The sequence below is a fragment of the Cynocephalus volans genome, chromosome 4 (genome assembly GCF_027409185.1).
Source record: "Cynocephalus volans isolate mCynVol1 chromosome 4, mCynVol1.pri, whole genome shotgun sequence".
NCBI classification, from domain to species: domain Eukaryota; kingdom Metazoa; phylum Chordata; class Mammalia; order Dermoptera; family Cynocephalidae; genus Cynocephalus; species Cynocephalus volans.
The window spans coordinates 156185918-156201802 of NC_084463.1; the positions used below are offsets into that span (position 1 = coordinate 156185918).

General features: G+C 51.9%; 1 protein-coding gene across 1 annotated transcript; it reads left to right on the forward strand.

Moving 5' to 3' along the window:
* Positions 1-8845: 8845 nt before the first annotated feature.
* Positions 8846-15522, forward strand: MS4A10 (membrane spanning 4-domains A10). Its single transcript, XM_063095152.1, has 6 exons — positions 8846-9043; positions 9889-10008; positions 11043-11099; positions 11606-11737; positions 12941-13051; positions 15400-15522. Exons 1-6 carry the CDS (start codon positions 8846-8848, stop codon positions 15520-15522), a joined length of 741 nt encoding a protein of 246 aa, XP_062951222.1.
* The last annotated feature ends 363 nt before the right edge of the window (positions 15523-15885 follow it).

Below are 15885 nucleotides of genomic sequence, written 5' to 3' on the forward strand. Positions count from 1 at the left end.
TATACAAATCAACCAGTGAAATAGAATAGTGAGCCCAGAAACAGACTCTCACATATACAGTCACTTGATTCTATAACAAAGACACCTCTGCAATTCAGTGGAGAAAGGATGTTCTCAATAAATGGTGCTGGAGAAATTGGATATTGGTATAGGAAAAAAAAAAATGAACCTTATTGCTACCTCACACTGTAGATAAGAAATTAATTCAAGATGTGTCATAGATCTGAACTCTAAAACCAAAACAAGCTTCTAATAGAAAACATAGGAGAATGTCTTTATTACATCGGGATAAAGAAGATTTATTAAACTAGACACACTCAGAAAAAAAGGAAACACTAATTAGAAAAGATTGACAAACAGAGTTTATTAAAATTAAGAACTTCTGTTTATCAAAAAACACCATCAACGTGAAAATATAAATCACAGACTGGAACTTCAGAATACATATCTGCCCGAGGTCTCATATACTGAATATATAAAACAACTCCTAGAAATAAATAAGAAAAAGAAACACAACTCAGTTTAAAATGGGCAAAGAACTTGAACAGACATGTCACAAAAGGGAATATCATAATGGCCCATAAATGTGTTCAACATCATCAGTTATCAGAGAAATGCAAATTAAAACTACAATGAAATGCCACAACATACCAGAATGGCTAAAACCAGTGCTGCTGAGCTTGGGGCACAATCTTCTTACACGTTGCTGGTGGAAGTATAAATTGATACGAACACTTTGGAAAAAATGTTTAGCGAGATCTACTAAAGCTAAACATATGCATGCAATATAACCCAACGGTCCTATTCCTAGATATATACCCCACAGAAATGAGTGAATGTCCACTGTATCAGTCCGTTTTGTGTTGCTATAACAGAACTACCTGAGACAGGGTAATTTATAAAGAACAGAAGTTTATGTGGCTTACGATTCTAGGACAGCTGCATCTGGCACGGGCCTCAGGCTGCTTCTACTCATGGTGGAAAGTGGCAGGCAGCTGGCAGGTACAAGCAGATCACATGGCGAGAGGAAGCAAGAGAAAGAGAGAAGGTGCCAGGGTCTTTTTAAACAAGCAGCTCTCGCGGGAACTAATAGAGCAGAACTCACTCAGGACCCCCTCCCCCAGGGAGAGCATTCATCCACTCATGAGGGATCCGCCCCCATGACTCAAACAGCTTCCAGCACTGCCACATTGGGGATCAGACTTCCACATGAGTTTTGGAGGGAACAATAGTATCCAAACTCCATCATCCACCAAAAGGCATGAGCATAAGCTTTTAATCACAGCTTTATTGATAATAGGCAAAAGCTTGAAACATCTCAAATGTCCGTCAACAATACAACAGGTAAATAAATTGCAGTGTATTCATTAAAAAAAAAAAAGGAATAAATAAAAAAGAACAAACCACTGTTACGTCTAACACATGGATGAATCTCAGTGAAAGAAGCCAGACAAAAGAGTACAGACTGCATTATCCCACTGATGTGAATTTCCAGAGCAGGTGACAGAAACTGAAGGCGATAGGCGCCAGCGTCGTGGTTTGCCCACCAGGTAATCTCTCCATCTCAAGAACCTTAACTTAGTTATATCTCCAAAGCCCTTTTTGCCATGTAAGTTTACATATTCGCGGGTTCTAGGGATGTGGACGTCTTGGGGGGGGGCGGGTGGCTATTATTCTGCCAGACACAAACTCCAAGCTCGTCGAGGGCAGGGGCGCCTGGCGTGTCATAAGTGCTCATTAACTTTTATCAATGAGTGGGTCAATTAATGAACAAGGTGGGAGGCAAGGGGGGAGTTAGTCGACCTCTGACCCAGTAAAAAACCACAGGGCCTGGAAAAGCACTCGTCCCATGTTTGATGAGCCAAAGCTGTGGGTGAGGAACAGGAGCGCAGCATGATTGCAGGAGGCCATCAGCGCCTCCTGTCTGAAGACTATGACGGGCAGGGAGGCGCCTCCAGGAGAAACAGGCCTTCCAGAGCTTCTGACTCCCAGCCTCACCCATCATGGGAAGCTGCACAGTCCAGAGACCTGAGACATGAGTAACCCCTCATGGGGTGGGACAAGTGATAAGTGTGTGCTCTCTGCCCAATTGTGCATGTGACATTGGAGTTCTTGCCACAGAATGTGCAAGACAGCTGAGCGTGAGGGACCCCAAGTGCATAGTGACACAATAATCATGCACAGGAACTAAGATGTGTCGGGTGCTGCTTTAAGTGTTTTATATACTATAACTCATTTGACTCTCCAGCATCTCCATGGGTATTATTATCCTCATTTTACAGAGGGGAAAACTGAGGCCCAGACAGGTCAAATAACTTGCCCAAGATCACACAGCTATTAAGTGGCAGAATCAAGATTTGAACTCAGGCATCCAGATCCGAAGTCAGCTCAGAAGTGCTATGCTGAGCTTAGCAAGCTGAAGTCAGTACGTCCTGGCGCTGGGAACCATCTGAGATGGCCACAGGGCTCCGTGTCCTGCTTTTCTACCCACTCTCAGCATAACAATGAAGAGAGAGAAGCCAGATGGAAAAGGAGGAGCCCAGGGTGGGAGCTGAGGGTCGTGGAAGCCCACTGCACACCTCCTGTGCCAGCAGAGCCCCACAGAGGATCCCCACCCCTCCCACAGTAAGGCACCACGCTCCAGGCCAGGGCAAAGCAGTTCGGCTCGGCCGGATCTGCCTGATACAATGTGTGGGCCATTCTTCCGTCCTGATCAGAGCAAATCAAAGGTAACGAGATATTTAGGAGACAATCTGAATGCTAACCAGATATTTGCTATCTAGTAAGCAGTAAACACTGGATGAGAATGGGTTTTTCTGACTCCTGGTGTTGAACTTCTCCTTTGCAAGAGCTCTGTGGGGCTGAGGGCTATGTATTGGGTATGGATACGCCTTGGTGAGCACCAGGGCTTGGCTTTCATTTTGTAGTTGTGATCACATGGTCATACTTTTTTAAAGAGCCAGAATCTTTTAGACATAAATACTAAAATGCTTACAAATAAAATGGTAGGATGTCTGGATTTTGCTTACTGTTGGCGGAGAACAAGATAGGCCAAGAGCCACTGATGGCTACAGCTTGGGCCTGGGTACAGGGGTGTTCACTGAATCATTCTCTCTACTTTTGGGAATGCTTGACATTTAAAAATTAAACTAAAGGGCCGACCCCGTGGCGCACTCGGGAGAGTGCGGCCCTGGGAGCGCAGCAGCGCTCCCGCCGCGGGTTCGGGTCCTATATAAGGATGGCCAGTGCGCTCACTGGCTGAGCGCGGTGCGGCCGGTCACAAAAATGACAAAAAAAAAAAAAATTAAATTAAAGAGATTTCTTTCAAAAGGCTCAATCTCTGACTCTAAGAAGATTACTTTCACTATATCAGTTTTGCACTGTAAACTGGTTGCATTGACAACATTTTACTAGCCAAAGGAAATTTGCAACTATAAAAGAGAGACAGGAAAGGGCACTGAGATTTTCACCTGCCCGGGTTTGGGGGATGGGGGGAGACTCTGACAGCGCCCATGCAAATGGGGTCTGGAGCAAGAGGTGGGTCCAGGAGGGAAAAGATCCAAAGTCTAATGTTGTAAAACGTTCTGATTTTCCAGCGCCGTCTCTGTCTCCCTGGGGCTGAGGTGGCTCCAGAGGGCAAAGCACAGCTGGAAGCTCAGATCAGAGGTCCCGGGCCAGGTGAGCAGTCCCCTGGGGCAGAAACAAAGAGGGGAGTGTCTTTACGACCCCACATGGGCTTGGGGGTGCTCAGGAGCACAGACTTGGTCCCACCCTGCAGCAGAGAGCCGGCTTTTTATACCCCCTGCCGCTGGCTGCAGGGTTGGCAGGGGTGTGACTTCAACCCCCAGAAGGAGCAGATGTGAGCCCTCAGCAGCTGCAGCGTGGGTGTCCCGCCCAGTAGAGAGGATCCGGGAAGTGGGGGACACCGCCACTTCACTGACCACTGGAGCTGGGAGGTACCTCAGCCACCTCCATTCTGACCCTGGGAACACACACACAGAGACAGCTTTGAGAAAAGAGAGGCCCAGAGAGGGGAGGGGACATGTAGTGGGCCACTTGGGGGCGTAGAAGACAGGCCTCCAGACTCCCTCCCAGAGCAGAGGCCTCTGTTTCCCACAGGCCGTCTGTCCTTGCAGGTGAGCCTCCCTGTACACTCAGTCCTGAAGCCCTGGGAGGAGGCAGGCTTTGGCACATCCGCAGGCTGTTCTCTAACTGGCATACGTTGAACCCCAGATCCTCTGAGGGTTCTCCCCCCAGCCTCTCTGTCACATGCTGTGACTCAGTACTTCTCAATTCCTGCGCTTCTCTGCTTGACACGCACATGCACATGCACGCACGCATGCATGCACATGCTCACATGCTCACACACACACTCCCGGAACCTCTCCCCATCTTCTAGGCCCCCACTGCACCATCTGATTAGGGTCACATTATTCATGCCAGGTTGTCCCTGCCTGCTCCACCACAAACCTCCCATGGACAGACCTCACTCATTCCTGCATGGGTCCCGGAGGCGTCCTGTTCAGAACCCCACAGACAGATCCATGAACAACAGTGGCGGATCTCAGACCACTAGCTCAGCACACTGGGCATGCTCCTTCCTCTCCACACCCTTCCCCTGCACCCCCAGGAGCCCAGAGCTTTCATGGCCTCCTCCCCCTGTAAGCAGAGGCAGATGGAGGCCATAATCTCCAGATGACAAGGACAGGATGTGTTGTGTCTTAGCAGAGAACCAGACGAGAACAAGGTAAAGCCTGGCTGGCAGGATTCCAAGCTAGTGTAACACTGGCTGGCACTTACTACTGTGTGCCAGGCCCTGCATGTTGCAGACATTACCCCATTTAATCTTCACATCCCACCCCCCCCCACCAGGGACAGGCATGAGCACTCCCCGGGTGAGGACAGACTGACACCCTGACATGTAAACAGCCTGTCCAAGGTCAAACCCCTAGGGAGCAGAGCCAGGATTTGGCCCAGGCTCACCCACTTCTGTGTTCACGGTCTGACCCACCCGCCGCTCTGCTAGGGGGGCTGGAGGGTCCTGCCCAGTCTGTCCCTGCCCTCCCAAAGCTCAAGGAACAAAGGGAACCTGTGGGGCCGAGCCTGTGGCGCACTCGGGAGGGTGCTGCGCTGGGAGCGCGGCGACGCTCCCAGCGGCCGCGGGTTCGGATCCTATATAGGAATGGCCGGTATACTCACTGGCTGAGTGCCGGTCACGAAAAAGAAAAAAAAAAAAAAAAAAAGGGAACCTGTGCAGGACCCAGGTGGCGCGTGGACGTGTGTAGAGTGTTGAGGCCCTGGTGGGTCTCCCTTGGGATGCCAGGCTGGCTGGCCCAGAAGGTCCTGAGCTGGCTGAGGGTACTGGGGAGGGACCCAAGCCAATAGAGCTTCCTGCCACTACCCCAAACAGTCTGCTGCCCACCCCCTCCCTGTCAGCCCACCTCCACACCCAAGCAGCCCTGCCCAGGTCCTGGGGGGTCAGGCAGGTACAACAGGGCATGGGCTCTCTAAGGAATAAGAGTTTACACCCTTGGCCTTAGGAGGTGGAATGGAACTTTGTCACAGACTTTTCCCTCTGTATCTAAGGTCCACCCTCTGCAGCCCCTCCTCTCTTGCTTACAGAAAGTTCCTCGTAGCAGCCCTCTATCCCACGAGAGGATTACTTAAAGTTGGAAGTGGCCCTAGAGATCATAGTCCAATCCCCCCCAACCACCACCATGATATGCATGTAAGAAAACCAAAAGAAGAGCAAAGAAGGCCCAGAAAAAGCCCACAGTACCAGAAGTTTGCAAGTTTAAGTCCACTTTGCCCAAAAAGACCAATGCAGAATACCAATTGCATGAAATCGCTGGACTAAGAAAAAAGTTTCTATGGCCAATTCAGTTTGGGAAATGCCCTTAATTTTAAAACAGGGTGCTCCACTACAGGAATTCTCAGAGCTTTTAATATGAGAAAGAGGGAGAAGACGATATCCAGAGTTTCCCCAGCTCACTTGACCATGGAGCCTTTTTACTGTAGATCCATTAGGACCAGTGTTCCGTGGAACATCCTTTGAGAAAGATTACTCTGGATTCTTAAATTCAATTCCCTGTTGGATATTTGAACAACTGCCACTGCCACAGCTGTCACAAGTGAATGCCCAGGTGGAGCTGTGCCTCCGGTGCCTGGGCACTCACTGTCCCCTGGACAACCCGTTCCATACGAGACACTCTGCTAAGAAATCTTCCTTCTTCTGTGCTCCCCAGTGACATCCAGGCTCAGGTCCAGATTCTATCCTCCCAGGGACAAGAAGTCTAGTTGCAGCCGGTGGCTTATCTGGTGCAGGCCTCTGCCACCAATACATTCCTCAGTCCAGCTAGCTATGTCAGAAGAGCCACTGAAGACTTGGGAATCGAGAGAGGGACAATTCCCAAGCACAGCTGAGTCAGGTCACAGGAGAGAGAGTCATGCGGGCTCAGTTTCTGAAGCCCAGGAAGGAGGGAGGCCCGGGCTCCACGCCCCCCTCCACTAAAGCAGGGGTTGTCACTGAAGGCCGGTCAGTAGAGCTAACCATCATGGGGTCCCACCCAGCAGCCCAGACCCAGAGCACTGGTGATGGACTCAGACCATGCATGGTTCCCATGCCAGGCACTTACTCGCTGTGTGACCTTGGCCAAGGCACTCAACCTCTCTGAAGTTTCCTCTTCTATGTAGCGGCTCTGACTTCCTGGGGGGTTAGGGAGATGGGCACACGGAATTGCCTCCTGGCGCAGTGCCCACCACAGCGTGCTCCCCAACCGTGAGGCCCCATTGGCTCTCAGACAAGGTCCCTTCCTTTTCTCCCTATCCAGGACATAGTTCCCTGGGCTATTTGTTCCTCCCAACCTCCCAAGGTGCTTTCCCTGAAAGGACGAGTCGACACCAGTTGACGATCCACCGGAGAGAGCTCGTTTATTAGGCAGCACACGCACACATATATAGGGCTTTAAGGGGAAAGCTGATTGGCTTAAAATACAATCCCTACTTAGCATACCGCATGGGGCTTGGGGGGAGCTGATTGGTGTGTAATTCGCGCCGGCGGGAAGGAGAATAAGGAAGAGAAAGTCAACCAGCGCCATGATGGGGTGTGGCCGAGAAGGGCTTATGTGATCGGGGTGTGATCCCTTGGGGCATTTGGGTCCCTACATTCCCCCTCCGTGGAAAGGAATCCTGGTACCCCCGTGGCCAGAAAACAAAAAAATGTGGATGTTCAAACAGGATCTCCTGAATTCTCAAGTCAGACTTAAAATGGAGGATAAATGGATAGAGTCTGAGAGCAGCCCACTCTCTTCAGAGGACTTACTCATCAGCCTTGTCCACATGAGAAACCATCTCCTTCCTCAATCCCCACAAGCCAGGTGTCCTCCCAGCTCTCCACCCCCCTGAGGACGACTTCGGGTTTTCTCACCGAGTCACCAGAGAGCCCTCGAAGCCTGACGTGCCCCCATGGCATCAGTAAACACTACCATGGCCAGGCCCTGTTGCAAGTGGTACTTTTAGCCACCGACGAAGTTTTCCCCCCACCTCTTTCTTGTGCCCATTGAAACATCCAGAAAGTTCATTTTCATTTGTTGAGCCAACAGTACATGTATTAGTCTGTTTGTGTTGCTTATAACAGAATACACGGAACTGGGTGATTTATAAAGAAAACGAAATTTATTGCTTACAGTTTGTGAGGCTGGGAAGTCCAAAGTCCATCTGGTGATGGTGACAGTGACCCAGGGGTCTCACATTGCAAGGTGGTGGAAGCAGAGAGAGCAGAGAGAGAGAGAAAGACAGACTCTCCTCTTCTTTTAAAGCCCTCAGAACCACTCCCCTGACCAGCATTTTTAATCCATTCACTACTGCACAGTCCTACAACCCAATCACCTCTTCAAGGCCCCACCTTTCAATTACCATAACAGGATCTCCCACCCTCTTAACAGTCCCAGTGGGGGCTAAGTTCCTAATATGTAAAACTTGGGGGACACAACTCAAGCTTCAGGGAGTTTGGGGGGGACACAATTCAATCCACTACAGTACATGAATGACTTAAGACCACAGGTCTGGAGCCAGCCTGCCATGCTTCAAGTCCCAGTCATTTATTGGCTGTATGACCTTGGGCAAGTGGCTTAACCTCTCTGAGCCTCTTCTGCAAAATGGAAGTGAGGACAGCACGATATTTACCTCATAGCGTTGGGATGAGGATAAAATCAAACGATGCATGTAAAATGCTTATCCCAGTGCCTGGACCACAGAAAGAACCTGAAGAAATGTTAACATTGTTGTCATTGCTAAATACTGACTTCCTGGCTCTGTGCTGGCTCACAGTAAGTCCTCCACAGAAGCTTCTTTCCCTTCTCTTCCCCATCTGCCCAAACCCAGGAGGCACGGGCATCACTGCAGGTGGTAGGACAATTATTTGATTCCCACTTGCCTTCAGTGGGCTCATCGCAGGCCAGTGGATGGGGACTGTTTACAAAGTGCACTGCACCTGCCCAGGCCTCCTGCACCGCTAGGCTCTTTCCAAGCTGCAGTCCGCCAGTTTGGGTGAGCTCTGTCTGGCACTAGTTGTCTGGTCCTAATTTTCTGCCCCAAAAGGAGCTGTATCCTTGAAACCCCAGAGAGACTGTGAGTAGCAATTTCTCCACATCCCCAGCGGCCAGATTACTTCTGATCAAATCAAGTTCAGGGCTGCTGGGCAAGGCAACCACTGTTCTGGAAGGCCCCAGCCCAGAGGGCAGAGGTGACAGACAGAATCTCACCCAGGCACGAGTCCCAGAAATGAGACAGGTCTGACTGTCTTGGCCTTTCTCCTTGGCTCGCAGCCAGGGTCCCCAGCTCGTCAATGGCAGCAGAAGCCAACGGGACAGCCGCAGTCACGCCCAGCTCTGGTGCTGGCGAACTCCTGCCAGGGCAGCCCCTCAGCCTAACCCAGCCTGGGCAGATAAGTCCACCCCAGAAGGTGACCCAGCCCGGGCTTCTGGCTCCAAACTGGCACCAGGAGAAGGCCCAGAGGAGGAGCTGCCTTCTCCAGGAGCTGGGCGTGAGTGTCTACTTCCTGGGGCCCTGGTGGTGGAAGGGAAGGGAGGAAGGTGTATGGGGAGGACACTGGGGGGCCCTGACACAGAGAGGGCAAGGGAAAGTCTCCAGCTTCCCTGCTTACCCCTCATCCCAAAATTGAGAAGGCCTTGAAGGACAGGTGGGGAGAATCTGCCCACACCTACTGCCTGCTGAGGTTTGCACGGGCTCCATCATGGGTGACAGCAGGGAGGAGCTGCCAGCCACTGAGAACCAGCTCCAGGACAGATGGCCTCCATGGAGAGACCTTGGCAGCCTCAGCTCTCCCCGCGGGACATCCCAAGGAAAGATCCCCTTGCAGACTGGATCCCTAAGAGAGCGCGTATTAGTCCATTTCTATTGCTTATAACAGAAGTACCTGAATCTGGGCAATGTGTAGAGAAACAATATTTATTGCTTACAGTCTCAGAGGCTGGAAAGCCCAAAGTCCAGAGAATGCATCTGGTGAGGTGATTCTACAGCAATGTAGGGTGTCACCTGGCAAGAATGGCAGAGCAGAGAGAAAGAGAGCTCCTCACGCACCCTCCTTTTTAAAGCTCTCAGAACCATGCCCATGACCCCCATTAATCCATCAGTGGATTAATCAATTTATTAGAGAATGGTCCTCACAAGCTAATCACCTCTTCAAGGCCCCACCTTTCAACTACCATAATAGGATTTCCCACCCTCTTAACACTGTCACAGTGGGGACCAAGCCTCAATGAGTTTGGGGGGACAGCCAGTCCACAGCAGGGTGGGAAAGGAACTCACTACAGCCAGCAGGACTGGGGCACAGGTGGCCTCCCTGGGGCTGCTCACCTTCCCACCCAGGCCTTCTATGTCATCGTCGCTGTGCTGCACCTGTTCTTGGGCACTTACCTGCTCTCCAGAGTCAAGAGCCTTCACCTGGTGGTGCTAAAGTCCTGGTATCCATTCTGGGGTGCTGCCTCTGTGAGTAGGAGCCAAAACATGGGCTGGGTATGGGGTTGGCAGGGCAGGGCTGGGCGGTCCTGGCACTTGGGACCGATGCCAGGTGGGGCAGAGAGGGCCAAGAGGAGCGAAGCACAAGCCAGCTCCATCCTCCAGCCTCCCTATCTCTGCTTCGATTTTCTCCATCACACTGGAAATAGCTCCTTCCCTGGGGCCCCGTCAATCTGGAGTCCCAGGAGAGCACTCCCAGCTCTCGGGACTCTGCCATAATTGGACATGTGCCTCCCACAGGGAGAAGGACAAGGCCTCAGGCTTCTGAGTAGCCAGGATGGGAGATGAGGTGAGACCATTTCCCAGAGGATCCACGTCCTTCCAGGTCTCCAGGGTGCCCACCCCGTCCCCACCTCCCTGGTGGTGTCCTGCTTAGGTGCTAAGTCCCAGCTCCACGGTGCCTTCTTGGACAGGTGTCCCAACCCCCCACTTTCACATCAGTCCTCTGTCCCCACTTCCCCTGGCTTCAAGCTTTCACCACATGGTGACAGAACTTTCTACACACTCAGTGCCGTTTTGTCCTGTGCTCTCAGGGACTGGCACAGCGCATAGCAGGTGCTCAGTGAACATTCAAAAGAAGATTGCAGAGATACACCAGAGACCTTAGAACCAGGACCTAATGTCCCCCCAGCTGCAAGATTCAGGAAAGAAGAAAGGGTCGTGGTGAAGGGAATCGTACAGCTGACCCAAGAGGGGGTTTGGGTTTGTAAGGCGGGGGAAGCGGGGGGAGCTAGGAGGGCATCTAAGTGCAGGGCACAGCTTGATCCAAGGTGTGGAGACAGGACAAGTCGTGGAGGTTTGTGCACATGTGGGAGGGTGCAAGGTGGGGCAGGGCCTGGGATGGGCCTAGTGGCAGGCAGGATGAGCTCGCTTTGTCAGAGGAATGGCGTTCTCTGCCCTGCTGGCCACCAGGGGTTGGTTTTCATGGACAATAGAGGGGAGGAATATTTGTAAGTTTCAAGGAACCCCAACTTCTCTCTTTGACCTCCAAATCTGGCCTGCAGTTTGTCATTTCAGGGATCTTGGCAACAACAATGAAGACCTCTCCTAAAATGTGTCTGGTGAGTTGGCGCATTGAGATCATTTCCTTCCTTCACAAGCCTGGGGCCACTTTGTTAAGGGCGTCTGTGTGCAGTGGTGATCCAGGAGGAAGCTCTCAAGGATTTGCTAGGAGCAGGAAATGTGCCTTCAGGACAACAGAGGGCATCTGAGCAGAAGGTTCCAGATGCAGACAGGCTGGCGGATTTGGCTGTGGAGGAAAGGGTACATCTGGCATATCTGATGTAGGGTGGTCAGGGTAGCTTTGAGGTGGAGACGGCCATGAAGCATCCTTCTTTGGAGGCAGCTCTTGGGTTCTCCTTTGCCCCATAGAACATGAAAGCTGATTGGAACCTCCTCAGTGGTCAGTAGCTCAGCTGCTGGTCTGTGGTTGAGAAGACTGAAGCCCAGAGACAGGCAGAGTATTTCCTGAGGCCACACAGCAAGCTACTGGCAGGCCTGGGAGGAGGACCTGGACTTGGGTCACTAGCCTTTGAACAAAAGCTGTTACCTTACTTCTTGCTTGTAGAAGGAGTTGTGCCTGATGGCAAACCTCATCAGTTTCTTCTGTGTGCTGTCCGGCCTCTTTGTCATTGCCAAGGATCTCTTTCTGGAGAGCCCATTTGAGTCCCCAATCTGGAGAATGTACCCCAACACCACAGTGAGTGCCCAGGCCCAGAGGTTCCTCTGTCTCCTAGGATGGCGCTGCCTTGGGCTTGGCCAAGAGGAAGTTTCCAGCTCTGGGGAAACCCGTCCCGGAGCCTCGCCACAGGCAGCCGCATCCTCAGCTGGAAGGGGGAATGCCCGGGCTTCTCACTGGTCAGCATCAGGGATCTGGATGGGGCCTCAAGTCACTAAGTCCAATCCCACTTTTATAAATGGGGAAACTGAGGCCCAGAGACGGGGAGGGGCCTATCTGAGGTTGAGCAGCAAGTTGGCTGCAAATCCATCCAAGACCACAACTTAAAACTGCTGGTTCCCCAGCCAAGGCTTTAAATAAGGTATCCCCTACAACCCCTGCAATCTGTGAGCCTCCCAGCAGCCTTGCAAAGCTGGCTAAGTCACTTTGTTACCCCCATTTTATGGGAGTGAACACGGAGGTCCAGAGAGGCTCAGCTAGTGGACTAAGGCCACACAGCAAGTCAGTGGTGCAGTGAGGACTTGCTGCCAGGTCTATGACTCCAAGCCCAGTGCCCCGTCTGCCTCACCACAATGCTTTGGAAGCAAAAGGTGGATCAGCCATTCCAAGGCTGGGTGCCTCTGGGCCAAGTCCCAAGGGTTCTGACCATGGTGGTTTGCTATTCCTCATCTCTCCCAACTGCGCACATACACATGCATGCACATGCAAACACGCACACACATACATGTATATACACACGCACACCCATACATATATACATGCATATACACATGCACACACATGCCTATACACACACACTTCCCCAACTGAGTGCTTGTGGTCCTGTGCGATGTCCCAGCTGCACAGGAGTCCTCAGCCTATCTCTTCCCCTCCCCTGCTATAAAAGACACTCCTTCTCAGGTATCCCCATCTGTCAAGTAGGGTTGGATCAGATGACCCTTCAGGCCACCTTCATTTCTTCCAGGGACCCATGGGATTCTCCAACCCTCAAATGTTAGGCAAATACTCCCTAAGGACCCACGTGTGCCAGGTGTTGGGCAGAGAGCAGTGACTGAGACAGACCCAGTCCTAGTCCCACAGAGCCCACTTGCCCTCCTGAGCATGCCTGGGAGCTGGAGCCCCACTGCCTCTGCCCTGGATCTGACCCTGCCCTGTCAGGCCCACATAGGGTGCAGACACCCAGCAAGTCCTTGCCCTGTCCCCGCCTCCCTCTTCCCCTCTCAGGTCCACATCCAGAGGCTGGAGCTGACCCTGCTCTGCTTCACCTTCCTGGAGCTCTTCCTGCCAGTGCCCACGGCCATCATAGCCTGCCCAGGAGACCACCTGTCTGCAGAGGTGAGGCCCTTCCTGGGGTGACAAGCTCTCAAGAGATGGGGGCAGAAGGCGGCAGAGGGCTCAGAAAGGGGAGACAACAGGCAGAGGTTACAGGAGGAGCGTGTCTCATTCATTCAGCACGTTGCTGAGCATTTACTAATAGGCAACCCACGGTCTCAGGGGAGACACAGCATGGGCTGAGAGAAGGCCAATTCACGGTGAAAAGTGTATGGCCACCAAAGAGAAGACACCGTGGGCTTGTGGAACAACAGACCGCCACGCTCCCAGCTCAGAAGGCCCCAGGGAAATCACGTCGGGGAGACTCATGGAGAATAGGCAGGATTAAAACTCATGGATGTGGATGGAGAAGGGACTTCCCTCCGGAGAAGGGACTCCCCGTAGAGACAAGTAGTGGCTTGGAGACAGGACCTGGAAGGCCTGGGAGAGCTGCAGCATGTGTGGTGTTCAGCTGTGGTAGGAACAAGGGAGAAACAGGGTCATAGGGGATTGAGCACTTAAAGCTTACCAGGTACCCTGTTAAATATGCTATATTGATGGATGGATGGATGGATGGATGGATGGATGGATGGATGGATGGATGGATGGATGGACGGATGGATAGATATAACTTTATTTAACTTCATCTTCTCAACAATCGTTCAAGGTAGGTACTTACTTCCCATTCTACAGATACGTAAACTGAGGCTTAGAGAGGTCACGTCACTTCCCCAGGCCAAACAGCCAGCAAGGAAATCCAGGACTCAGCCCAGTGTGTGTCTAATCCACAGCCAAGCTCTTGTCTACCAGGAGGGATGACGAGCAGAGTGGGGCCAGGTGTATTTTAAAATAGAAGACTAGTCTCTCCCCACCTGAATGGCCCTGACCAGAAGTGATCTCCAAAGCTCTTTTCATTAAAGGAAAAAAATTAATATTATAATCTCAACTTTAGAACATTATAAAATATACGTTCCAAATGCCCCATAATCCCACAAGTTTAACATTCTGATTATTTTCATGTTAGTGTTCATCCGTACACTGAATGTTCACAAAAGCAGATATAAGTTTGTGAGCTCCAAGTCTTATTTGACATCAAGCAAATAAGTTGTCTTAGTTAATGCCTGTCTGTCTGGCAGGAAGTCTCCTCATTAGGATGTCAGAGAGCTGGCCGGGGACCTGGAGCCCACTTTTAAAGCTGGAGAAACCGAGGCCCCAGGTATCAACGATAATTGTTCCTATTTATTGGCACGTACTGTGTGCCAGGCACTGTGCTAAGTACTGCAGGTGGCTGTATTAGTTTCCTATTGCTGCTGTAACAAATTATCACAAATTTGGCAGCTTAAAATGATACAGATATATTATCTTATTCCTCTGGAAGTCAGCATTTGAAATGGGTCTTGATGGGCTCAAATGAAAGTGTATTGGCAAGGCCGCATTCCTTTCCGGAGCCATCAGGGGAAAGGTTCCCTTGACTTTCCCAGCCTCTAGAGGCCTCCTGCATTCCTTGGCTTGTGGCCCCAGCATCCACCTTCAAAGCCAGGTGCAGCATCCTCAGATCTCTCTCTTCTGTCCCCCTCTTCCACCTTTAAGGACCCCTGTGGTTACATTGGGCCTATCCAGATAATCTAGGATAATCTCCCCATCTCAAGGCTGATTAGCAACCTTAATTCCATCTGCAACCTTAATTCCCCTTTGCCACGTAACCAGTAATTAGGACATGGGCGTCTTTGGGGGGCCATGCTTCTGTCTACCACACTAGTGGAGACCTCCTTGAATCTCACAGCTGTTCTGGGAGGCAGGTTCTGCTTTCCCATTTTAGAGAGAAAGAAATGAGGCTCAGAAGGATTAGGCACTTCCCCTGGTCACACAGCCAGTAAGTGGCTGTGCTGGGCCTCCCCTGAGAGCCCTTATGCCCTTCTTCATCTACAGTGCCGGGGACAGGCTCTGCAGAACTTGGTGGATAGCACCTTGTCACAGATAACAGATGAAGACATGGCAGAAGTCACTGGAGATGCTGTTGGCATTAAACATGCCCCTTAGAGTGTATTCTGGCTGGAAGGGCCTTGGTGTGTCACCTGGCCCAGCCCCCCTTGGGAAACCCAACAGGATGAATGACTTGTTCATGGTCACCAGGACACTGGTAGCAGGACCAGAACGAGGGCCCAGGATACTACGTTCCATGTGGGCCTCCCCCGACTCCCTTCTCAAGAACTTGCCCACCATGGAAGTCACTTCATCTTTCCAGCCTCAGTTTCCCCATCTCCATGGGGATCTTGAGATTTCGAAAGGGAACCAGTGGGGAAGTGCTCTGTCAACAGCCGATTGCTCCACAGATGTGAACATCAGGCACGGTGACCCCTCCTCTTTTGCAGGAGGACGACTTGTCCCTTGTTCCCAACACACCTTTGGAGCTCAGGGGTCTGTCGATGGGGCCTCCCCCGTCCTACGAGGATGTGACTCAAGGTGACACACAGGATGAGCAAAATCAGAGGTGAAGGAGCTCGGCCCCAGCCCCCAGGCCCTCAGAGCTCGCCCACAGCCCCTTCACCCCTGCATGGGTAGGAACCGATTCCTGATTCTCAAGGGAGCAGTTCCCAGAAAGAGGCAAGCGATGCTGTCTGCCCCTGGAGTGGTGGCCGAGGTGGGGTAGTCCCATCCCCTCAGACTCTAGAGGAGCCCCCAGCCCCCTCTCTCCCTCCCCAACACCTCAGCACCCCATGTGGTTGGCCAAAGCTGCCTCAGCCAAACCAGGGCAGGACCAGGGCCCAGCCACCCTCCCTACCAGCCTCCAGAGCAGACCCCTGGGCCGGCAGCCCCCAGGCACCCCCCTCCCCCTCTAGCCTCCCTTGCCTGCTTTC

Excerpts from the sequence above, each read along its gene's own strand:
- MS4A10 (XM_063095152.1), top strand. The coding sequence starts at position 8,846 with ATGGCAGCAGAAGCCAACGGGACAGCCGCAGTCACGCCCAGCTCTGGT. Across the intron at positions 9,044-9,888 it reads GCCTTCTCCAGGAGCTGGGC|GCCTTCTATGTCATCGTCGC; the intron begins GTGAGTGTCTAC and ends CTTCCCACCCAG. Across the intron at positions 13,052-15,399 it reads GAGACCACCTGTCTGCAGAG|GAGGACGACTTGTCCCTTGT; the intron begins GTGAGGCCCTTC and ends CCTCTTTTGCAG.